A 27,270-nucleotide genomic window follows, 5' to 3' on the forward strand; every position below is an offset into this window, starting at 1 on the left:
TAAATGTACGACTCGTGCTGAAAAAATCCTCTTTTTGCAACTTGTTGCATAAACTACTATTTGGGAATTCAACTGTAAGTAGTTGAAAGTCTAGTCAAAATTGGGGGTTTTCCGCTTGCTTAGATTTTTCCTGAAAACTTTTAATTATAACCTAAAACTTTTTCGACGTTATCAAATCGATCAGAAAATCCCTTCATGAGATAAACATTTTAGAAAAAAATTATAATTTAAAATTGATTCGTAAAAACGTAGACAATTACTCAGGTCTAGAATTATTTACTTTGTCTAAAATATTTGAAGATCGGACCATCGGCTGCTGAGGAAGAGCCACCAAAAGAAAAATCTATTTGAACAGTTTTCCAACAGGTTTGAAAGTATCAAGATCTGTTCACCCTATCGATTTCATTCCGGTTGGCAGGAAAAGTTCACACTCCTTTGTACGTTGGCTAATGTTGTTTATTTGTAAATGGAAAGTTGTTGCTTTCCCAGAATTGCCCCAGTCAGTATAGTGTTGTTGGTGAGCGTATTTGAATTGAGGTTTTTCCAAAAGGTGTCGGAATCTTTCCACTTCGGTTATGGTTCTCCAAGCACGTACACCACCTCTCCCACTCACTGATGGCTGGCTCGCTGTACCTTTACTGTGTGGTGTAACTTGCATGAAAGTTTGACATGCCATGCTTACGATACGGGGTCACCACCGGCGGAGAACTCTCTGGGTTGAGATGTGTTTCCATGAAAAATATCCTCAGGGTTTGGGTACAGAGTATGGCTGCACGGTAGTGTATGGTTTCACTTGCAAAGTTTTGCTGGATAAGTTTTGGAAAAGCAGGCGGCGTGAAATCTGAAAAGTTCTTGGGCATAAACTGAGTAAAACTTTATCAAGATAGAATTTTTTTTAAAAGAATGAGTTTTCTCAAATGTGATTTACAGTTTTGAGATGGTTTTATGTTTAACCTTAAACTTAATCAGTCCAGTTCATGATGCAATTCATGCAAATACAGAAACGTTTGTCTCAATTTGCCAAACCATCGCAGTTTTACGGTCCAAGAGGTGCCTTTGCAAGGCGTTGATGTAAATTGATTCGTTCCTCAGCCTGAAAAAGATTAATTTTATCGTCAATATTGGCTCAATATCGACCACCTGCTGCTGCAGTCCTCCCGGGGACGACCGGATTGACAACTTCGAAGGAAAATGTTCCTCTTTGACACGGGTTGAGCGAAAAAGAGACTTTTGTCCAGCCCAGAGGGGAGGAGAAATTGTCCAGCGAACGTGATTGAAATATCAGCCAACGTGCACGTGCTGAACGTGGTGAACTCACTGATGGAGGGAAATTAGTTTTCCTTGTGATGTTGGCAGTTCTGGGAACTCTGGGTGCGAAATGTGCCTGGGCTGTGATAAATTGAAATTATGAATGACGTTCGCCGATGTTAACATTTATTTCGGGCCGTTCTAAAATGAGCTTATTTATTCCACGCCATGGGAATTTTACCGTCACCTGTGGTTCTACGGTTCCATTCATATAAAGCATTCAAGGTGAAACTTTTAAAGTTTTTGACAAGTGCCCAAAGTTGTTCGCCCCCGCATCCAATCACCTGAAACATGTGGAAAATGTAATTCCATTATAAGACGAAATAACCGTGGTGGAAAACTTGAGTATGCCTGTTGGGGATTAAAATTGCTTCATTCAGCTTTCGAATGTTTTGTGCACTTGGCATTTTATTTTTGGTTTACCCTCAAGAAAGCGGATCGTTCATGGAAGTTTTGCAGATGGTGCAAAAAATGTAATCCAATAAGCTGATATTGAAAATGCGTTCAATCATTGGAGCGATGCATGGAGGAAATCAAAACATTGCTGGGTAAGGTTTGTGAACGGCCCATGATTAAAGATTCAGCTATTACGCCAAATCAATTATTCCAAGAAGAACGTTTTTGGTGATTGTCACCAAAACTTTGCCACGGGTAATGCGTATACGTACACGAAAAAGATTGAGGTTAAATTTTGTACCGACCAGCAAAACAAATAGTGTGCAAGTGTGCGTGAGCGCGGGCTTGGATAACTCTATAGAGTTATCTAAGCCCGATCTCACGCACACTAGCACGCCATTTGTTTTGCTGGCCGGTACAAAATTTAACCTCAATCTTTTTCGTGTACGTACACGCAATACATGCGCACGTAGATAACTCTATTCTCTCAACCTAGACCTGAGATTCGGTTGTTCAGTAAGCAGATTCTATCATTATAAAACGTGTTTTTGCCTTGACGTTTTATTCCCCGTTTTCATTGAAAGGGGCATTTAATATGAAACGATTATCCCTGTTTCAGCATCATCCCTTTCTTCACCCATAGAATACGACATACAATGGGATGTCACTCCAGCCAAGTGGCACTTTTGGGCCTGCCAACTAAACGACTAATGAATTAATCGACCCTTCGACACTCGAGAGAAACAGCGCGGTGCAGCATCAGCATCAAGAAAAACTATTCAAAAACAACTTGACCTGTTTTTCGCATTTCCAAGTGGAACCATAATGCAGATATTTTCAAGGGGCCGGTGCAGTCGAGTGAGAGTTTGTTTGTGCACCCGGTTTTGGTGGAAATTGGGAGTTCAACGTGACGTTTGCCGGTGCGGTTCGGCTTTTTGACGCGCTTGTTTTTAGTTTGATTTTTATGTGTTTTTTGAAGTTTTTTTTGTCCGGAAAATGTCTGTCGTGGTGCCCAAAGTTGTGGTGTTGAAGCGGACAGTGGCGGTTTTCTAGAATTTACGGTTTTTATAGGGAAATAACGTATTTTTAAGTGTTGTTTTTGTGAACCATTTGCGTCCATTTTCTCCACGCGGAGACCGCAGCAAGAATATCACACCAATACATTGGTGATGCGTTGTGGTGTTCCGTGCAGAAAGTTTTGCGAGAACCCGACACGGCTCGACGAGCTGAGGAGTGTTTCCAGGAGGTTGCCACGTGATTATCCTGTCCCCTTTACAAGGAGTCCAGGTTCCCCCAGTCTAGGCCGGGGCTTTGTAGTCGCGGTAGAGGGGAGCATCAACGACGGACGGAGCAAGGGGCTAGGAAGTCTGAATGCGTGTGTAAGTGTGTGAACGCGTCGCTTTTGGCTGAATCAAAGCAGTCGAAGCAGGCTTTACCTGAAGTGTGAGTGTATTGGTAGTGGTTGATGAATCACAAGAGATGGATTCTGCGGTGAATGTTTGACAACTAAGGAAGAGTGGAATTTTCCGTAAGGGCGAAATCGGGTTATACAGAGTTTAGAAGAAAGGTGCAGACTTAATTAGAGTGAAGTGAGAAGGAATTAGAAAAATCAGTCCGGATTTGTTAACTAAAAATATGAATGCTAAAAGTATGTCGCCGTAAAGTGGGTGGTGCCATCCCGGGGGAACATGGCAGCTACCTGTAATCTTCGATCGCTTTAAGCGACCATCCAATAGGCGCTGTGGAGGCGCTTATCAACTGCTATATGCCAAGGTGGATGCTGGATCTAGGTGAGAGCGTTCTATTTATATAAATACATTTGTTTTTATCTTTTCTTACTTTAATCAATTTTCCGAGTTCATGATAACACAATCAAGATATTTTGAATCGCGTTCATATTACCATAATTTGATTCGTATGTTGTCAATTTCGTGTTTATAAACCTTCTCATGATAAGAATTAGATTGGGTCAAGGGGGTGAAAGTGTGTGTGGCAGTGATTGTCACAGACAAGTGGAAATAATATTTATCAACTTTAAAAAATGACAATCACAGTGAATCAAAGGAAATTCTTGGCGAAAGGGGGAGTGAAATTCGAAAAGTGCAAAAACTTAAAATTGTCGCTCCTGAGAATCTGATCAGAATGCTGGCTGAAGACTCTTCAAATTAATCGCTTTAGTGATCAAAGCCAACAACCATCGACGCCATAGGATCCTGTGAATTTGGTGAGCTCGTTTTATGTTGTGTGTGTAGTATGTATGTGTATTGTGTGTGTGTGTGTTTGTGTGAGTGTGGGTGTGAGTGTGTAATTGGGTGAATGCAGTAAACCACAAACTTGTTACTTCCTAGGCAAAAATTTTCACGATTAAGTAGATGAAAATCGTTTATCGAAAGATACGCTAACATTTAGGATAGACCATTAGCGCTCGCTTTTGATTTTTTTCGATTGTTAGTAGCGGGACCTCGCAGTGAGTAGTGCGGTGCCTGTGTGGACGCTCAGTCCTGTTTTTCGTGTTATTTTCCATCTCTTTTGTGTCGCTGTTCGAGTGCATGGGGTGATTGGTCATTATAATTAAATAATGGCATCAGTAGTGCGGTGCCTGTGTGGACGCTCAGTCCTGTTTTTCGTGTTATTTTCCGTCTCTTTTGTGTCGCTGTTCGAGTGCATGGGGTGATTGGTCAGTATAATTAAATAATGGCATCAGTAGTGCGGTGCCTGTGTGGACGCGCAGTCCTGTTTTTTTTTTCGTGCTATTTTCCGTCTCTTTTGAGTCGCTATTTGTGTACATGGGGTGATTGGATTTCTTCTTCTTCTTTTTTTTCATTTATTTTTTGTTCGCGCGTTCGTTGGCCGATGAATTTTATTTTTTTTCTCTTTATATAGTCTTCGATAGAAACGATCCGATTTTTGTTTTTGAGACAAGCAAGTCGTATTGCTGGATTAAGTCCTTTCCATATCATCGAGGATCGGAAGGCACGTCGACGGATATGTCTTAAGGCTTATGATATAAAATAATTTTAATGAATGAAGCCCTTCCTACATCACCGTTGATCGGAAGGCACGCCGACGGAGAATTTCTGGAGAATCGCGGTCGAATTAATACTATTTTTAAATCCCTAGATAGGTATCTTTCCGCAGTCGGCTGCCTAAGATTTTTAAAATTTCAACCGATAAACAAATTGCTCATGGTCGCATCACCTACCACAGTGAATCCTGACCTCATACCCATCTTACTAACCCCTCAAAACTCATGTGATACTTTGTCGGAGACGCAGTCGATTTGGCGGTCCCATCACTCAAGTATCGGCTAACATTCCCATCCACTTCCCCGTGTCTTACCACTGGTCGTGGCCGGCGTCGGTATTGATCAGCACGATAGGGACCTTTGAAAATTGCGAAGGGGTGATGATTGGTTCCTACTTTTCATCTGTGGTCCACGGAGCAATGTTTGGGGGTCCTGGTCAATAACGAAGTAGCAGCTACGGGTAGACACCAATGCTATGCTATGCTATGCTATTGTCACCAAAACTTTGCCACGGCTATTTCAAAGGGGGAATGGGAAATTCGTCGCTTGGTTGGTAAAACTAAACAATATTTTAGTGAAATTAATGTTTTGGAAGATGCGTTGAAACATCCTCTACCACCTGGAGCAAAACTCTCGATTTTTCCAAAAGTAAATAATAATAGCTGTTTTTTCATAGATGAGCAGTGAACGATAAAATGTTTAAAGATCATCAATTAGAATTCATTGTCCCAATTACATTGTTTTGCTGGAAATTTCAACGTCCTTGAAGTTTGTATGGGAAAATGGTCAAAATGTTTATATGGAGAAAAGCAACTGTTTCAGTTTTTGGCCTGTGGATGTTATAGTTGTTCGATCCTTACCAATTCTTGGATGTAGAACCTTCTTGAAATTTGGAATAACTTTCTCCCAGACATAAATTTAAAACAGCCAAAAGTGATTCAAATCCTTTAAATGTCTAGCTGATGCCTTGAAAATGTCAACTTAAATTGTCCAGTGTAGCCAAATAAAATGTATTGAAGTAAAATTAAATCAAATCATAAATTGAAATGTAAGTTTTTTTATTTCTATTTTAAAACATAACAACAATTTAAAAATCAAAGGAGGTAAACTTTGTCAAAATCGAGTATTTGTGATAAAAACTTATTTAAAAAATGGGTCAACTTTGTAAGTGTAACTTTTTTCTTAATAGTCCTTTTCATAACATATTCTACAACTTTGTCGAAGACACGGATTTTTCAATGTTTTCATAGAAATTTTCCATGGACAGCCCTCACATTTTAACAGAGACTTGTATAAAGAAACTAATGATGTAAATTGGCTTATTTGGACAAAAGTTATTGATGGACAAAGTTTCATAAAAATACAATTAAAAGTTGATTTCCAAAAATCTAGAAAATTGTTCAAATATATTTTTTTTTGAAGATTGGATTTATTGTTGTTGGTATACATAAATAATGAAATAAAGTATTAGAAAAATGAGGTTGTTTGAGTGTTTCAAAGTATGGTATGTTTTGCTGGTATTTAAGCAACTCTTGGTCCAAACATAAATGTTAATGATAAGCCATTCGTGGTTAGGCCGTAGCAAATATTTTTCAAAGCCCCCCCCTTCAATGTTGGCCTGAATAATCAGGGGGCAAAAAAAATATTTTTTTCGAAAAACTTCAAAATTTTTATGAAAATTAAAGTTTAATCAACTGAAAACCATTTAAAATACATTTTTCCGCGATTATAATCATATTCAGCATGATTGAAAACATTTTAAATTTTCATGAAATACCAATGTACAGTTCCAAGAAAAGTTTTTTTTTGTCGAAATATTTTCAAAACTATTGATTGGAAAGCAGCTGTACGCCTGTAAAATGCATTTTAAAACACTTTTTCCATGCGAATGTTGAAACCTAGGCTTGTAAATTCAATTTTTATATTTTTGCAACGGCCTTAAAGCAAAAAAAAAAAAAAATACTTGAAATTATTCAGCCTAATGTTAAAAAGGTTAAAACTTCTTTCTTTGGACCTTTTCATAATTTTGAAAAACAATTATGTAGGTCATTGTGTGATCCCTTCAAAAAATACTTATAGGAGAATAAAAATGTAGGTACCGTAACCTGGGGTCAATCGGGCACATGGGGCAAATTGGGACAGCAGTTTACACCATGTTGGAGTACAACATTTTGACTTTTCTGGTTGGTTTCGGTTAGAACAGACTCAGACCAACAAAATGTGAACATCCATTTCCAAATTTAAAAGCTTTAAGTGCACTAAAAACTGCTGTCCCTATTCAGACTCAAGTCCCGATTCGCCCCATATTACGGTATTTTTTTGTGGTTTGGTTGAGCGTTTTAGCAGAATGCATTGTAATGGTATTTTTTGTTTATTTTTCAACCCCGCCGAAACACTGCAAAAATTTCAGAATTCCTGATTATTTTTTCATCAAGTACAGTCATCCCACATTTTCGGAACACCCACAAATTCGGAACACTTTTGTGATAATTTGTCAATAGCATGCTAAATGCATCCTTACTGTCGTCCCTACTATTTTTAGGATCTTTATTTGGACATTATCTTGCTATCTGACTAGTAAAAAAAGTAGTTTTTGAACAAAAAAAAAAAAAAAATATTTCAAGACGATTATATTCCGAGCATCCAAACACTGCCTTCAAATTGCCTGTTCCATAATTGTGGGATGTTAGTGTGCCTCCTACAATTGTGGAACACCTGAATTTAACTGATATTTTCAGAACAAAAAGTTATCAAACAATTCATTAAGCATAACTAAGATTGAATTTCGTTGGTTTCAGTGCGTGAAGTAATTTTTTTGTAAAAATTATGTACTCGTAGAGAGAGCCAAAATTTGTTTAAATCCGTAAGAGTGTTCTGAGTTTGTGGATTTCAAGGGTCAAAGTTTTTCTTCAAAAACTTCATATTAAAGTTAAAACTTGCAGTTGTTCGATACAGCATTCGCAAGAAGAGCTTTCAAATGAAGGTAAAAGCGAATCATTAAGTTCAATTATCGATTTACTATGATTTTTTGAACATTGTCCGATCTGTAAACTGTTCCGAATATGAGGGATGACTGTATACAGTCCGGTCTAAACTAAGGTCGTAGAAGTACCGTGTAGACTTGATATAAAATTTAGGCAGCCTTATTTTTAATTAAATAAATAAGAAAATTTGTTTAAATTTTTGTCTTATGAGTTATATACTTTTGCTTAAATATTATTATTCAAACTTAACTAAGAAACTTGTAGATCTTCAACAAATTTTAATGAATTTCTATTAGGAAAATTTTAAAATTGAATTTCGTTTTTTTTGCAGTTGCAAAACTGTCCATAAGTATAAAGCCTTTTGTGATACTTTTGGTTTATTTATATTGAAAATTTGGCTTTTAATTTGAAATTTGTTTTGATTCTGAAATATCGTTGAGTTAGTTTTAACCGCACATTATTTTCTTCAATTTGAATTTTACATTTTTGCTGAGGGCTTTCTTGTTATTATATTACTAATCCAAAAGGAGTATATTGAGCCATTTTCGAGTTAATCTGGAAGAATGAACGGTTTGAATGACTGTGCTAAGTATTTTGGCGAAATTTGATTAACCTGTTGATTATTTGACATTGCATCGTGCGTCATTTCAATTCAGTCTCAATTTCATAGCATCTGGTTGCTCGGAATAAACTTTGTCGAACTCATTACACGGTATGATGTCACGTAGTGGTTCAAAATTTAGCACCAAGGCACCAAGTTGTTACCAACTTTTGACACATCAAATCAGCGGAATCAACTTCCCCCCGTGTAAGAGCTTTTTATTATTCTGCGAGCAACGCCGAACGGTCCCCACGCTGTAATTGTAACCGTGATTTGTAATTTCCGGGCGCAGGACAAACTTTTAATGAATTAATTCCACTTGTGCCATGGTAATAAAATCTGTGTGGCGCCATGTTAATTGATCCGGGCAGCCAGACCAGCAGTGCTTTATCTTGACACTCTGGGAAATTGAATTCACTTTTGCCTGCCAAGACCACGTGACGTGTCTGTGTGTGTGTAATACGAGCTTATGCGCACCACTTATCGCTCAGCTGGAATCCTTGCAAGTTGAAACCGACGACGTCTCCCTTTCCGCAGGACGAAAGTCGGGTGAAGATTCCTTTGGTTCTTGGCGCCCTACAGAGGGGCTCTAAAATATATGTGGTTGAGCTGGGAAGGGGGTTGAGTTGTGGGTGGTACAGGATTGTGGCGGGAAATCTGAGATAAAGTTGGTATGGTTTCGGTTAGTTATGCATAAGCACTCTATTTAATTATAAACGAGTCGTAAATGAGTAGTCCGGGACGGCTTGAGAAGTGGTGACAGCTTTTTGCAAGATGTCATGCAAACCATCTTTGGTGGCTATATTCTGGTGTTTTTGTGTAACGGACTTTTCACTAGGAACGGGATGTCCAATTTGTGTTCCAGGATGATTTCAACTTTTTTTTTTGTGAAATTTTCTTAACACAGAACATTTCTTACAAATCTGGTATTTTATTGACTATGCCCAAATATTTCTGACTTTGCATTCTGTGAATCCCTGATTCAAATAGCGCTAAGGACTATTTCTGGTCTCCTTTTCAACCGTCACCGTGTAGTTTCCCACTTTCCGAGGTAATACAATTACAGTTGCACGCTGCAGAACTAATTGAGTATCCGGCGCTTTACTTGAAACTGCACTTCACAAGCTACGATTCTGCTCGTACTCCACAAGGAACTGGTGTACTCCTTCTGGCTGGGCTCAATTACATCTGGAAACTGGGAATAGCATATCAAAGTAAACGACAGCTTTGGGTGTTGGAGTACAGTATACTACCATTGGATTGATAACATTTAGTCAATCTTCTTATTACCTACGGCGTGTTTTCTAGAATAAACTTTTTAGGAAAAAAAAGTCATCGCTACTTTTAAATGGTCTGGTAAATTCACTTTTTTTCCTGTGATAGTACAGTCGACTCTCTGGCTGTAAAATAAAATTTTCAGTCGAGCAATTCCTGCCTAAAAGAAGAATGAACAGAAAAGGCCCTCTTCGGTAGCAATGAAACTTTGGAGGCAACATCATATGCTTATATATAAGCCATTTTTGTGAATATGAAGCCAGTTGCACTCGAGAATGGCATTTGAGAATAATCTCATAGAAGCGAGTTTTTTTTTTACTTTAAGTGTTCTTTTTTCCGATAGTCCGTCATATTTTCTACAAGTTTGTCTTTGGCTTCTTTTTGATACGATGCAACGGCATTGAGATACAGCAATATACAAACGACTAATTATAAAAATGCCATTCACGAGTGCATATTCACAAAAATGGCTATGAGCATTAGGATAACATGTCTACAAACATTCATTGATATCGGAGAGGGCCGGGTACAACCGATTCCCTATTAGGCATGGAATTGCTCAGTCCCTCCAAATAGGGGAACAGCATCTAATTCCAGCGCGCCTCTAATGTTGGCAGATCAGAACTTTGACATTAAGTTAAAGCTAATTAAAAGCATTCAACTGAAATCGAGTGATAAATAGCTCAATAAGAAGTGAGCAAGCAAGTTTCTATCAAAAGTTTTGCAAATTAGTTGTTTAAATAGTGAAAATCAGCAAATTGATTGATTGATTGTTTTTATTTGACAGAAAAGTTAGCTAAGTGCAGACTGAAAAAACTGTTTCTTTTCAATGTGCAATACAAATTAAGTAGATTACATGTCATTGAAAATTAAAAAAAAGTTGATGCGGCTGGCTGCAGAACTCCATCGGCGTAGACCTTTTAATGGGTTCGGTTTCTGACGATTAGCGGCTGAAAATAAATAAAAGAAAACTACCAAGATAAATGTGTTCAAGATGGATACAAATATAAACGAGGGATTGAATCGGAGAATTAACTAAACAAAATAATTATGCGAAAATATTAACGGATTTTAGAAGTTTTTCTATGATGTCAGGGCCGGGACAAATACTGCTTTAGTTTATTTTTGAAGATATTTAAGGATGAACTTTTACCAAATCTATTATTAAAATAATTATAAAGCTGAACTCCATTGAAATTTATACTGCGCTCACCAGGTACTGTGGTTACGTTAGAACGATTCAACAGATCGTGATATCTTGTACCATATTGATGGTTAGAACGAACAAATTTAGTATTACTATGGGTTTTATTAATTTAACAAAGGTAAATGAAACAATAAACATGAAAAATATATATTCCCCTGACAAGTAAAATATTATTATGGAGTTAGGAGTGAAAGCTTAACCTGCCAAACATACGAGAATTTCCCCTAGCATGCTTTGATTTTTCGTTCTATAATTTGATACCTCCAGCTCTCGATAGTCCCTTCAATATCGACAAAGAGAGAGTCCACTGTGAATGAAATGGAAATAAGTTTTGAATGTTTTCAACCTTTCTCTTCATAAAGATAAACTAATTTCATCAAATCAAATGCATAATGGCAGAAATTTCAATTGAATCACTGAAGAAAATCTCGTTCCCTGACAAAGCGCCCAAATTGACATTCAAAATCTCGAACATTAAAAGCAACGACAAAAAATAAAAACCTCGCGTAAAAAAACACAATTTTACTCTCAGCTCAATCTATGAGCCAGAGACGTACCTTTTTCGTCCTTTGAGCGGCGGTATGTTCTCGCAGGACCTTTATTGCGAAAACAACTCGCCAGAGCGTGGAAAAATGTGCAAATTGGCGCTAATTTCCGCTGCCAGCCGGGGAATGCAAATCATTTTCCTGTGACTGTGTTGTTTTTCATTTCAACCATTTCGGTGGCAGTTCTTTGGCTAAAAAGGAATTTTTGACAGAAGTTTTGGAGGAAATGATTTTTTAATTAATGTTTTACTGTAATTATTAGATATCCTTAAAGAAAATCATAGAAAATAAAAAAAAACTTAAAGATCAGGTAGCCATCTGACCCCACACGTCCCCTCAAACTTGATGTCACTTGATGTCGAGCTTTTAAGCTCATGACAGAAAAACGTTTTCGGTTTGTCGGTTGGTTTAACTTGTGAAATGTCAGCTGCTGGGGGAGACCACCAGGCCACGGTGAAATATCGCGCAGCATCCCACCCCAGCTCACGGGTAAATCGAGCTAATGAATTGAATTTGGAAAGCAATTTGAAACAATTCCGGTCAACATTAGTGGGGAATGTTTTTTCCTCTCTTCCTCTCAAAAATGAATAAATTTGCAATTTCCTTGGGTTTGGGTACATTGCAGTTGCTGTTGGTTGAAGAGAATATATAGGGGAAAGTGGGGCAAGTGTAACAAGCTAAGGAAATGCTCGTTATAACCCATTAAAACGTTAAAAAATCTGTCGGATTTTATTATAATCATCTTATTCTAGGTCTTGACTAAGACTTTGATAGAACGAGTTTTTAAAAAATCATGTTTTTTAATGCAAAAAAATGATTTTAATTTTTTTGATTTTCCGTACGTTCTACTCAACTAGTGGGGCAAGACGAACAACCCGTTGGGGCAAGAGGAATAATGCATGAAAAACATGTTAATTTTCTAACAATTGAACTTTTATCACTTAGATACGTCAGATTAGAATGTATTTGAAAGGTTTCTTCCATTTTTAGATTAAATAATAATATTTTATTAAAAATTTCATCGTTTTTACGAAAAAAATATTACTAAGATGATAAATAATCAATTTTCATAATATCACTATATTTTGTACGGGCAATTTTTTTTAACAATTGTTTATCAGTTTTTAAGTACGTTCATGTATTTATTTCCCAATAAAATATGTTGTTGCAGCAATTCGTAATTTTTTCCATACTAAAAATCCATATGGTACACTTGCCCCACCTGAACAAGATTTTTTAAATGCTCTCTCAACAAAAATAACCAAAAGTTAAATCATACTTTATAATAGGTGCATGTCATTTGTAAGGACACTACTGATCTAGGAAAAATAGCATTTCGATAAAATGAGCCTTAAAACGAACCGTAAGCCTTATTTTGTCCTTTCCAAATATTATAAGAAAACAAAGGTTTTGAAAAAAACTTCATTGAATCTTATGCCCCGTGGCGTTTACGTTGTTTTGGCGGTTATATGGTAGTAGAATCAGCTAATTGCACTGCTAGCAACAATTCCTCATACTGGATATAATCAAAATTGTAAAAATTACGGCCGTACGAGCGATTGTTCCTCTTGCCCCATATGGTCGTCTTGCCCCACCTTCCCCTATGTATGATGTTGTTTTTTTTTATTTGAATTTTATGTTTTTATTTTTTGATATTCAAAAGGCCAATGGGTAATTCTTCGCCAACTCACACAGAAGTTGCCCCGACCTCCTTCGATTTTCGTGAAACGTTGTCTTAAGGGGTAACTTTTGTCCCTGATCACGAATCCGAGGTCCGTTTTTTTGATGTCTTGGGACGGAGGGGCGGTACGACCCCTTTCATTTTTGAACATGCGAAAAAAAGAAGTGTTTTTCAGTAATTTGCAGTCTGAAACGGTGATGAGATAGAAATTTGGTATCAAAAGGACTTTTATGTTAAATTGGATGCCCGGAATGATGGCGTACTCAGAATTCCGAAAGACGTATTTTACATCTAAAAAAAAACACTAAAAAAGTTTTAAAAACCCTGCCATTTTTCGAAGAGGGGTCGGGGCAACTTTTCCCGGTTTCGTGTGAGTTGGTAGAGAATAACCCCAAATTTAGTTCATATTCCTATTCCTATTTTTTAATATTAAAAATATGATTTTTTTTTTGTAAAATATTTATTTAGATCTAAAATTCCTCATAAGCTGCTCATAAGTTTTAATCAGGTGAAATCTCCTTGTAAGATCATTACCAAGAGCTAAATCCTACGTGTGTTCGCCATGGCGAAAGTTAATTATTTCTCGATCGTTTCTTCCAAAGAATCTCGCGTTGTCTAACCTTAAGCTTTACACCCAGGCTAATAATAAACTTTGCGTAAATAATTGGATTCCCTGTGTGACGCAAAACTTCTCTTCTCAATTTTCCATCCCTCTGGAGCCTTACAATTTCTTGGAATTTGCTTTTTCTCATAGTCATACTCCACACACAGAGCTCGTTATCTACATGTTACGCATCACAACGTGACACTTTTTTTTCTCTACTTCTACTCAATGGCTGGAATTTATCACTGAAGGTACGTTGCACTGCATAGTCTTGTAGGTTCAGCCACGGTTAGGGTGGTTCTGGACGAGGTGTCCTTATTGAGCTTAATTGAACGATTCGTTTCTTTTTGTTTGTGTGTCACAGTTGGTGTAAAACTCAAAGCTATTATCAAGAAATTGTATTATATTTCCAAGTACCCTCTAGCATATTAATATTACCATAACGATGATGACGAAGCTGCTGATGTGTGATTTGGCTTCGACAAGACTATATTGGCTTTCCGTTAACGTCACGATCTCCAGCATGCAGAGGAACACGTGGTGTCCCACGTGATAAGGACATGATTTTCCGCTTAGATACAGCTCGGTGTCGTTTGTGATATGTCATCCTAGCCGAGAGTGGCCAAGGAAGAAAAAGAAGCAGTCCAAAAAAGCACCACGACGAAGTTTCGTATAATTTTTGAGATTAACCCCAATTTGCGCCCCCGAACTGACTGCTGTCAGCGAGGAACGCTGGAGCGCGGATCCACAAGTGCGCCGCCATTATCGTAAAGTGAACATTTTCGTCGAGTAAGTTCATCTGCGTGTACTTTTTCATATACCCAAAGGACCCCTTGCTGACGGGATTTAGACCTCTCGTGTCACATAAAGGGTAAACTCTGCGTAAAAAGAAGCGCCGATGAAAGTTGAACAGTTTCAGCAAAGTGATAAAGAAAAAAGTTGATCCCGGAGCGAAAAGTTGGCCCCTTTTGCAAACGAAACACATCATCGGAAGCTGAACGGGGGAAAAGGAAAAGTAACGCCGTAAATTTTCTCCAAAGAACGATAAAAAGTGGAGCATAATTTTATCAATTATGGCTCAACTATGCAACGGAACTTTTTTGTTTGCAGGAATGTCAGTTGAAAAAGGGTTCACAAGATGTAGCGGAGCGATGAACTTGCGTATCGCTCAATCAAAGTTTGTTAGCCTCGAGTACGGTTCTTTAATTTGTAAAATTTTTCGTTTCAAAATAATAGCAGAGAGAACAACACTTTTTAACACTATTGTTTCATCTAACAGATCCTCAAATTTTCCTCGAATATTAGGTACCGTCATCTGGAGCGAATCGGGACTACAGTCTGAATAGGGACAGCAGTGTTTAGACGCTGTGATGTCTATAACTATAATTAATTAAAAAGTTATGCATAAAAATGTGTGTTGAATATATGCGGATGTTAGAAAAATTTCAAAATAAAACCGGATAGTATTATTTTGCGGTACAAGTTTCTCAGATGGATTCAGTACTGTTATTCGAAAAGGACAGAAAAAGTTTACCGTTCCACAACGGATATGAAAACAATTAAGGATTATGTCAACGATAGTGGTTAAGAGAATCGTGAAAAATGCCAAATTTTGGGGAGGTGGCAAAAAAGATCGGTAGCCCGATTTGTATGTAAATAAAGTTTCACTAAGTTTAAGTTCGAACATAAAAACTAACTTAATCCACCTATGTGGTTGGAGCCTTCCTCACTTATTACCAACAATGGCTGATATGAAATTTCATCTCTTTCAGATACAAAAATTTCATCTATTTTTTAGATCCGGAGTTAAAAAGTACATCAATATCACTTAAGTGTACATATCTCAAGACAGGGTTGCCAGATTTCCAATGTTTTGAACTCTTTGGAAAGGTCTTTTCATAACCTAACCAACGATGGGACGGATGGTGGATCCGGACATAGTTTACATACATTTAAGTGAGATCCGGTTTCCAAAAAGTACATAAATGTCACTTAAGTGGCTATATCTCAAGACAGGGTTGCCAGATCTCCAATGTTTTGAACTCTTTGGAAAGGTCTTTTCATAACCTAATCAACGATGGGACGGATGGTGGATCCGGACATAGTTTACATACATTTAAGTGAGATCCGGCTTCCAAAAAGTACATCAATATCACTTAAGTGGCCATATCTCGAGACAGGGTTGCCAGATCTTCAATGTTTTGGACTCGTTGGAAAGGTCTTTTGAAAACATAACCAACGATGGGTCGGATGGTGGACCCGGACTTAGTTTACATACATTTAAGTGAGATCCGGCTTCCAAAAAGTACATCAATATCACTTAAGTGGCCATATCTCAAGACAGGGTTGCCAGATCTTCAATGTTTTGGACTCGTTGGAAAGGTCTTTTGAAAACATAACCAACGATGGGTCGGATGGTGGACCCGGACTTAGTTTACATACATTTAAGTGAGATCCGGCTTCCAAAAAGTACATAAATATCACTTAAGTGGCCATATCTCGAGACAGGGTTGCCAGATCTTCAATGTTTTAGGCTCGTTGGAAAGGTCTTTTGATAAACAAACCAACGATGGGTCGGGTGATGGACCCGGACATAGTTTACATACATTTAAGTGAGATCCGGCTTCCAAAAAGTAAATCAATATCACTTAAGTGGCCATATCTCGAGACCGGGTTGCCAGATCTTCAATGTTTTGGACTCGTTGGAAAGGTCTTTTGAAAACATAACCAACGATAGGTTGGATGATGGACCCGGACATAGTTTACATACATTTAAGTGAGATCCGGATATATGTGAAAACACATTTTTATACATAACTTTTGAACTATTTATCAAAACTTCAATCTGTATAAAACTCGATCTATGGGACCCTAAACCAAGTCGAATGCAACAGGTTCGGGTCAAATCGGTTCAGCCAGTGCCGAGAAACATGAGCTAGTTTGTTGGTCACATACATACATACACACACACATACACACACACATACACACAGACATTTGTTCAGTTTTCGATTCTGAGTCGATATGTATACATGAAGGTGGGTCTATGACGTTTTGATTCAAAGTTCATTTTTAGAGCAGGATAAAGCCTTACCTCAGTGAGGAAGGCAAAAAAGTATTACGAGAGCTAATAAGCAAATGCATTTTTGATATTTCACGATGAATTAGATAAAAAACTAACTTAATCCACCTATGTGGTTGGAGCCTTCCTCACTCATTACCAACAATGGCTGATTTGATGGGGTTGTACACAAATTTCATCTATTTTTTAGATTCGGATTAAGAAAGTACATAAATATCACTTAAATGGCCATATCTCGAGACAGGGTTGCCAGATCTTCAATGTTTTGGACTCGTTAGAAAGGTCTTTTGATAACCTATCCAACGATGGGTCGGATGATGGATCCGGACATAGTTTACATACATTTAAGTGAGATCCGGCTACAAAAAAGTACATAAATATCACTTAAATGGGCATATCTCGAGACAGGGTTGCCAGATCTTCAATGTTTTGGACTCGTTGGAAAGGTCTTTTGACAACCTATCTAACGATGGGTCGGATGGTGGATCCGGACATAGTTTACATACATTTAAGTGAGATCCGGCTTCCACAAAGTGCATAAATATCACTTAAGTGGACATATCTCGAGACAGGGTTGCCAGATCTTCAATGTTTTGGACTCGTTGGAAAGGTCTTTTGATAACCTATCCAACAATGGGTCGGATGGTGGATCCAGACATAGTTTACATACATTTAAGTGAGATCCGGCTACAAAAAAGTACATAAATATCACTTAAATGGGCATATCTCGAGACAGGGTTGCCAGATCTTCAATGTTTTGGACTCGTTGGAAAGGTCTTTTGACAACCTATCTAACGATGGGTCGGATGGTGGATCCGGACATAGTTTACATACATTTAAGTGAGATCCGGCTTCCACAAAGTGCATAAATATCACTTAAGTGGACATATCTCGAGACAGGGTTGCCAGATCTTCAATGTTTTGGACTCGTTGGAAAGGTCTTTTGATAACCTATCCAACAATGGGTCGGATGGTGGATCCGGACATAGTTTACATACATTTAAGTGAGATCCGGCTTCCAAAAAGTACATAAATATCACTTAAGTGGACATATCTCGAGACAGGGTTGCCAGATCTTCAATGTTTTGGACTCGTTGGAAAGGTCTTTTGATAACCTAACCAACGATGGGTCGGATGGTGGATCCGGACATAGTTTATATACATTTAAGTGAGATCCGGCTTCCAAAAAGTGCATAAATATCACTTAAGTGGACATATCTCGAAACAGGGTTGCCAGATCTTCAATGTTTTAGACTGGTTGGAAAGGATTTTTGATAACCTAACCAACGATGGGTCGGATGGTGGATCCAAACATAGTTTACATACATTTAAATGAGACCCGGCTACAAAAAAGTACATAAACATCACTTAAGTGACCATATCTCGAGACAGGGTTGCCAGATCTTCAATGTTTTGGACTCGTTAGAAAGGTCTTTTGATAACCTAACCAACCGATGGGTCGGATGGTGGATCCGGACATAGTTTACATACATTTAAGTGAGATCCAGATATATGTGAAAACACATTTTTATACATAACTTTTGAACTACTTATCGAAACTTCAATCTTTATAAAACTCGATCTATGGGACCCTTAACCAAGTCGAATGCAACAGGTTCGGGTCAAATCGGTTCAGCCAGTGCCGAGAAACATGAGCTAGTTTGTTGGTCACATACATACATACACACACACATACACACACACATACACACACACATACACACAGACATTTGTTCAGTTTTCGATTCTGAGTCGATATGTATACATGAAGGTGGGTCTACGACGTTTTTATACAAAGTTCATTTTTAGAGCAGGATTATAGCCTTACCTCAGTGAGGAAGGCAAAATGAATGTATCTTATGATCTTTTCACTTGTTATTCTAGAAAGTTTGCTAGGACTAGCAATAAAATTTTCTCAACAGGCAGAAAAAATAAGACCGTACCAATCAAAATAACTGCCGGGTTTAAAAAAGTTTATCGCTGTTTCAGCCAAGTTGTTCGCTTGATCAGTAGTTATTCACAGACAGATTTGAGATGGATCGTCTCTCTTTGTACAGTGTATCATATTCTTGTACATTTTCAAACAAAAAAAGAGATGCGTAATGCAAACACTCCAACAGAAAAAAAGTTCCTTCAACAATGACATCATATCTTTCCACTCGAGATCCCTTTAACAGTCCCCAGAGCTGTCCTTTCTCCGGCTATTACAATGTAACTTAATAGCGCCACATAACTATTCATTAGGACATAAATCGTTTCATAAAGCATCCAACACCTACACGCGCTCGAATACCGTAAACTGGGGTGACTTTGATAGCCCGGGGTGACATTGATAGAAATTTGATTTGGCCACTATTTTTGATACATTCAATGTTACAGTCACATTTTTGCATATATGTTCGATTTGCCGAGCTTCCGTGGCCGTGAGATTACGGGTTTCGCCTTGTAAGCGGAAGGTGATGGGTTTGATTCCTGTCTGGCTCGGCATAGTCAGATCCCTTCAAAGAGTAAATCTACTCACTGGGAATACTGACCGGTAGGGGATGGGTTTCGACTAACGGCGTGCTGGATTTCCAATCCAGAGGTCGTGAGTTCGATTCTCGTACCGGGATGATGAATAAGCTTTCCTTTAATGCTTACATACTCAAAATTCTCAAAAATGTTTAAATATTAATTTGACGGGCATTTGAAAAACCTATCAAAGTCACCCCGGGCTATCAAAGTCACCCCAGTTTACGGTACCACTTGCCAGTGTTGCCAGTGTAATGGTGGTGGTGTTGTGTGAATGCTCTAGTACACAATCCTGTGTGGTTGTTTTTTCAACGGAGTTTTCCATGACACGTGCGGCTGCATATTATTTTTCCGCAAGCCTGTGATGCATTTATTGTTTTTCCCATAAACTATATTTTTCGATCCCTCTCTACGCTATATGGCAGCTGGGCATTTAGTGCTTCAGTGGAAAGCTTTCGACTAGTTGTTTGCTTTTTTTCAACCTTTCATATTAGCGGGGACAAATATATGACAAGTGGGATCAACTCGTACAATAAACCCATGTTTTATCAATTGATATTTGTGCAGTATAAGTTGTTTGGGCTGGCATACGTTCTCACGAGACTTGCATGAATTTTAAATGTGTTGGCATGTGTAAATTGAGCATTGATCTTGCCATGATAATCCTGAATATTATAACTTTATAAGAATTTGATAATTCTTATTTATGATTGAAACATATCTTAACGTAAAATCTCAAAGGCTCACATGTAGAACTCCGATTATGATTTATTTTATGTTATAAGTCTTTTGTTCCTTTAAACTTCAAATTTTCGAAGATTTACCCATTAATGATTGTTTCCAAAACGGAACGATTCAAAACTCAAAAAGGTCAATCCACCAACCGGTTAACCGGATTCTGTCGCCAACCAGAAAGGATACGAGTGTCCTTTTTTCTAACCTACCCTACTGGAAATAATGAAGCGATTTAAAAGCAAACCTCACACACCACCCGTTCGCTGAAAAGGAAATCTCTATCCACGAATAATGACAACCCATTGTTGGACACATCAAAAACCAACCCGTCGAGGAGCCCCCAGAGAGATTACGGCGTGCCACGTGGGTTGGCCGGCCAATTCTGATCTGCCTTTTCGGCCCGTTTTCTACCGCAATCGACTGGAGGAGTTTTATCGCCATCGATGACACTGGCAGATCCCAACCGTTTGGAGGATGCGTCTGGAGCATTGGGGCAAAATGGTTTGTTAAATTGATACTTTTGTTTAATTTTTTTTATCTTTCTTGTAAATAAATTAAGGTGTTATTCAACGAAAAATGTGTTATTCTTTTTACAGTGAAACTTCACCATTATCAAGTTTTCACCCCACACAGTTCGTCTGTCCGGAAGTGGTCCCTCATCTTTGAGCCTCCCCCTAGAAAAAAGGAATCAAAATGTATAATAGATTTCCCCTCCATTGAGTGACAGCAGTGGCCCGGACGAAGCATCCCACTGTGTTTCACCCCAGCACGAACCACTTTTCATCAACTTCAGCTCAATGGGAAAGTGACTTTCCTTCAAGAGGCTTTAAATTTATTTATAATCTCATGAAATTTATTCATAATCAAAATTAATGGGATTGATTGAGTTCTAGCAATGGAGGTGTATGGTACGATGATAATGATAATCGAATAGCTTTGTTTTGATAGTTATGGTTTTTTTTCTTAACTTATTTTTATTAGGTTCTTTTAGGTGCTGTGACCAGGTTGGGACCGAGGATCAGTAAAACAATATATAATAACAAAAAAAAACTCCTTAAATTCCATACTTGGAGATCATGCAACTGACGAGGATTACTTGGTCCAAGCGGGTCTTGCAGGTCTTGAACCTGCCGATGTACTCGGAGAAAATCCCCCACAGCTCAACCGAACTGTAGAGTACCTCCCCGGCTTACTTCTCCGTGGCTCCACCGTCTCGGGGACCACCTTGGTTGCTTCCTGTGGGATGAGGGCGATCCTTGGATTTTCCGTCCGGAACTGCGCCCGGCAGCGGAGGGAACTCCGCCGGCGTAAACGCCGGAACTGCTGGACCCTGCTTCTCCGCCTTCCTTGCCGGCGGTTTCGGTTTCGACGCCTGCTGGCGCCTCCGGATGAAGTCCGCACGCTTAGGGCAGCTGCGGTCCGTGGCTTCATGGGCTCCAGAGCAGTTGGCACACCGCTTCGGCTCGGCTTCTTGGACTTTGCACTCGTCCGTCTTGTGGGGACCCCCACAGTTGTTGCACCTGCCTTTCAGGTGACAGTTCCTGGTTCCATGACCCAGCTGCAAGCAGTTCCTGCACTGGGTCACGTTTGGCCGCTTGTTCCGGTAGGCCTCCCACCGGATGATAGTGCTTGCCACAACTTTCATTGCAGAGAGCTTCTTCAGATTGGTGTATCCCTTGGGGAAGACCACAATGTACGGAGTTTCGTCCACGGTGGACTTTTCCTTCCGCTTGATGACATGCACCTTCAGCGCGTCCAGCTTGAGATCCCTCTTCAGAAGGTACTTGACCTCGTCCGGTTTCAGTTCATCAGAAAAACCACGAAGAACCACCCGATGATTTCGTTCGCTCCGCCGATCGTGGGTGTAGAATTCCACATTCTTCTTCTTGAGTAGCTCTTGCAACTTGTCAAAATCTTTGACGGAGAAGCAGGTCACCTTGGTTCCAAATCGGGTTAGTTTGTAAATCGGTTTGAAACCTAATTTACAACTTTCCACTATCGCCACGAGCTTGTAAAAATCCGTGGTGTTCTTCACCACCAAAGGTGGTTGCTTTTGTTTACCTGCCGACTGGCCGGGTGGTGGAACCGCCGGGGCGTCCCCTCCTCCTGCTGGGCTGGCATTGTTGTTGTTTTTGTTATCCGCTAGCGGGCTGAACTTGTTGTTGTTGAGCAGGGTCTTCTCAACTTTTTCTCCTTCGATGCCGATTCCATTGACCTCGCTGGACTTCTTCCGCTTCCGATTCCCGCGGACGGGACGAAAATCTTCCTCCTCGGAGGATTCCTCCACCTCCATCTGTCAAAAACATCCAAGCACGCGAGATGACAACACGAGCAAAACACGTCTTAACTTGTCGCTGGCTGGCGACTGAGTGATAGTTATGGTTCTCATGTTTAAAGTTCGGCAAAAGTTTGCCCTCTACCGGCTAAAATAAATTAGTGTGATTCATAAATTAGTATGAATACTGTATAGAAATATCTCGGAGATATCTCATATATCGTCATTGGAATATTGGTAAACAGCTAACACTCGAAATCGGGTCCAACACGAGGAATGCGCGGAGAAGCATTTTGATAGATAGAACAATTATGAAAATTCTCGGGCACGATGTAGGGTAGAGTAGTCATCAATGAGACACGGGGAACAATGATAAAATGGCTCTCAAAAATCGTAGTTTCAACCAATCAGGCTCATATTTGGAGAAAAAGTGTGTCTACTGGATACCCTTCTGCCATAAGAGTTGCTTCGGATATGGACGCTCACCGCTTGAGACCGTTGAATCCACAGCATCCCCTTCAAGCATCCCGGGATATTTTTATTTTTGGGTTAGTAGAATAAGGTATTGGCTTTTCGATGCCTCTCGAGCTACAATGATATTGGGTGGACTTTTATAATAGACCCGACGGCGAGCCTTCCGAGAAACGATGCTATGGAAAAGTCTTTCTGATTAATACACAAAAACAATAAGACACAGTTATTTCAATATCTAATAAAATCAAATTTTGCTCTACTATTAACTCGATGATCTAAAATGTCAGTGTGTCTATAGATTAACGATTCATTAGAAATTACTTTTTCACCGTGAAAATTTAACACATTATTCGAAAAATTAATGCACAATTTACCCGACGCCATGCCATCCGATCACCGATGGTATAGGAACGGCTTTTAAAATCGCAAAACAATCAATTAAGATTACAATTGCACAAAAAACACAAATTACTCAAAAAATTACGCTCAAGACAAGAATTTCTCTGTAAGGCAAGCGCGTGGCCTCACCGCACGCAATCGACTTTTGCAGGTTACACAATAAACACTAATCGCTGAAAAAAGGATGCTCGGATCACGAATAATAATCCTGCAAGGCAAACGCTTTGCCCCACCGCTCACAATCGATTCAGCAAAATGTAAAAAAAAGACAAATGCTTGAAATAGTTGATGGTTGCAATGATACAGCTGAGTAATTCTCTAGAATTTAGCATTTTTTTAAAGATTTTAAATTTTATATTTTTTTATTTGATTTTTTTTCCTTTTGAAGCAATTGTGCATCATTAGCTTTTCCATACAATACTCCATACAATTTTGAAGGCTGCTCATACAAAATGGGCACACAAAATTCTATAAATACGTCTACAAAAAAAAGCATCTCTTGCGCTACAGTTTGGGATAATGCATAATTTGGTAAACAAGTTTTAATTTTTAAAGTGTTGATTTCTGAAAAAAATTAAAATGTAGTAAAATATAAAATTTCAAAAATAATAATATATAAAAAAATATATAGTCCTTAAGAAAAAAATAAAAGGGTCTGAATATCAAAATTAAAAAAAATAGCCCCAGAACCTTAATTAATTTGCAAGAACCACTGAAAATAAAAAAAAAAACTATCTCTTATGCGGGGAAAAATTTAAAGAAAATGCAATGAAATTTAATACAAATAATTAGTGTTTTAACACCAATTTACTAGTTAACCGATGGTTTGTCACTCTTGGAAATCGCAATTGAAGTTTTTTTTTTTGAGAATTATGTGAAGAATCCTGACTTTGCTGAAAATGTTCCGAAATATAGGAGGGTCAACTATGAGTTTAAATATGCTTATCAGATAAATTTAAAATGAGGCATATTTTAAAAACTGTATCCAATATTCACCAATGCAAACATCCGATGCACTTAAGCGTACCACCACTCCAGCCCGAAGAAGTGCATTCTCGTGGTGCATCTTACTTCCTGTACTTTATAGCAGTTTACTCTCTTCCGGTCGGAGCAACGGTGCTGTTTACCGTTCTCATTCGTGCTCCGAGGTGGAGCTGGCACGTTGCTTCATTACTAAAGCCCTGCCCCCGAAGTGGTGGTGGTCCGGTTTTATTTTATTTATCTATACCATTTCACTTAAGACATAAGACTGTCCCGTGATCCAGCGCTTCAGAGGTATCATAGTTTAATTATTGTGGGCTTAAGGACAATCCCGGGTGGTCCGGTACAGTGGGGGCTTTCCGGTTAGTTCCGTGGACAACCACCCACCTGTGGAAAGAGTGATTGTGTTCTGTGGAATTATTTCTCCTCGAGGATTTAAATAAACTGCCGGATACAGCACCTGGGCGATTCACCAGGAAGTGCAACAGGTGATGGCACTGCCTGCGGTCTCGTTGCCTGTGGTCGGACTGATCTTTTACATCTCAAGGAAACAGGAGAGATAGGAAAACTTTTGCCATCAAGTGCTACAGTAGCATTACCTGAGGTGGTCTCGCAAAGCACTTTTGAAATGTATTGAAAATCCACTTGCTCCAACTTTGAAAGCAAGATGATCAAAGTTTTACAAACTTGGTTATTGGGGTTTCCTCTCCATTTTCTTTGCGGCTGACCTTTTCAATAAAATGATAAACCGGGCGCTCTGGTTTACGGCTCGACACACCACCACCGGGAGGGAAATCCTGGTGGGAAAAGGATTACGGTACCTGCTCCATACCGCCGCCGCTGAGATCTGGTAAATGGTTGATTGATGAGATAAATCGTTAGAACTTTTGGCTCCCCGGTGAAATCGCTTGTTAAAAATAACGATAAAACGCCGTCTTTTGCGTGGGAAAATCACGACGCTGGTTGCTTTTAATTTTCGCTCATCACCGTCAGTTTAAGGTGATTTTGCTCTCAAAAGAGTTTAATGTATTTTTATGCTTTTATGTTCTCTTGCAGATGAGGCCGAAGACACCGACAAAAGCTTGACGGACGACAGCATACTGGATAATATGCTGCAGCAGGGTGCTTCAAAGTGAGTATTTAACCATAAATAAATAATTCTAGACTCCGTAAACTGAACTCTTCAATACTTGGTCTGATACTTTTTGTCTATACAAATGTCCAACGGAAGATCCAACCGGGTTCAACTGGGATTGAACTCAGGCCAACATAATTTATTATTTTCTAATTTGTTATAGAAAAAATAATAATAATTTAGCAGCTTGAATGCCTTTGAATCGTATCACTCCTCTATTGTCGATCGTGTAACCCAAGTGTAGCCCTAAATCACAACCAGTCGAAAGCTTTTGACCCGTCAAGTTTCCGGCTTTTCATATCAATGGGGCTTCCCGCGAGGGTTATCGAGCCATTCTGGACAAATGGAGTGCCATTACGCGCGTCGTACATTCCATTGAATTTAATTTTATCAAACACCCCCTCCCCCTTCCCTTACGCATATCGATGGCGGGCGTGAAGTAATTGATAAATTGGATTATTGTGAAATTGTCTGTCAATAGCTGCTAATGGCTTCTCGCGGGTGCCGTTGGAGAACCGATTTCGCTGCAAGCCAAATTGAGTTGGGGTAGAGTTGGATATAACGAAATTATAGTTCAAACAGTATTTGCAAACACCCCCAAGGGTTTCCATCAGACAAATTGATTCCGTCGGTTGACAATGAAATCAATCGAAACAATTTCATTAACGAGTGGCGCCTGGTGGAGAGTGTGTTTATTGGAAAGCTGTTATCCGCTGTGGAATCCTAATCGAATTCACAACGGCAGCAGCGGGTCTCAATAAATCAAGCAATTCCACACGCAATGGGTTCTTTGGAATTAGACTGGCAAAACCAACACGAAAAGGACATTGTACTGAATTCCCCTGCTGTTGTTGGGGATCCAAAAATAGACTGGCAATTCACTACGACTTGGTTGGCACTTCGTTTTACTGGGCCAATATTTTATGCTGTTCGCCTAGCAAGAGACATTGAGAAGTTCGTATGCAGATATGTGACAGAACAGGGAAATTCAATAAAGTTTAACACTTGTGTGGACGACATCGAAAGAAGCTAGCTATCCATATTAGGCAGCGCTTCTGGGAATGCTGCATTATTCAATGAACATTTCTGTCACTGCAAAAGTCAAGAAGAAGGAATGCTTTTAGCCAGATCTATTTTTATTACAAGGCTGAGGGAAAAGGTCGATTAAAAAAAACATAGATACATAAGCAACGCTTGATTGTTTTGTATTGCCTTCCCACAATAGAAAATTGAATTCCCCACAACTTTGCCGCAGGTTGCAAAACGATCCGAGGTAGCTTACGGAAACCCCGTCATGTAGTACAATGATCTGACAACCCTCATTTTTTCCTCATTGTACCCAGCGTTACAAAAATGATAAATCATTTACTTTTAAAGTTATAAAAATTAACAGTGTTTAAATCACGAAAAGAAAACTAAAGCTGAAGAGCCACAGCTGACCACTTATTATGTAAACCAAATGTAATTGTTATAGGAAGATTCAATAAAGTATATTTAATTTAAAAAAAAAATCAAAAAAAAAACTGACAACCCTATCAATACACTTACAACTTTTTATACACTTTTGGAGGCTGGATCTCAGTAATTTTGATGAAAACCTTGTCCGGATCTGTAATCAAATAACCTTTTCAAAATGTCCAAAAGATTGAGATTTGACAACTTTATCAAAATTTATAAGAATTTTAGTACTTATTATAGTCTTTCTCTCCACACTGAGGTGAGGCTATCCTCTAAAAATGAATTTTTACCTTCACGTATCCCTATCGACTCAGAATTGTTATCCCAAGTAACATTTTTTTCCAGGAGTTCTACAAGAGCTTTTCAAGATAGTTACAGCATAGCAGTTTGGACAGCGGTAGGATAAAACTCTCTTCAAGTACTCTCCCAAACTCCTGAAGAAGTTTTGAAGAGAATTTTATCCTACCTCGGTCCAAACTGCTATGCTGTAGCTATCTTGAAGAGCTCTTGTAGAACTCCTGGAAAAAAATGTTACTTGGGATCTGTCTGTCTGTGTGTATGTGTATTTGGTGTATTTGTGTGTTACCAACATTG

General features: G+C 38.8%; 1 protein-coding gene across 1 annotated transcript in view; it reads left to right on the forward strand.

The window, feature by feature from the left end:
- Positions 1-27,270, forward strand: part of LOC6031948 (U8-agatoxin-Ao1a) — a 50,602-nt gene that overhangs the window by 19,078 nt on the left and 4,254 nt on the right. The window contains exon 2 of the mRNA XM_038254733.1: positions 25,140-25,215. Coding sequence (XP_038110661.1) covers positions 25,140-25,215 — 76 coding nt within the window. The remainder of the gene's footprint in view (positions 1-25,139; positions 25,216-27,270) is intronic.

Source organism: Culex quinquefasciatus, chromosome 2 (genome assembly GCF_015732765.1).
Source record: "Culex quinquefasciatus strain JHB chromosome 2, VPISU_Cqui_1.0_pri_paternal, whole genome shotgun sequence".
NCBI lineage: Eukaryota > Metazoa > Arthropoda > Insecta > Diptera > Culicidae > Culex > Culex quinquefasciatus.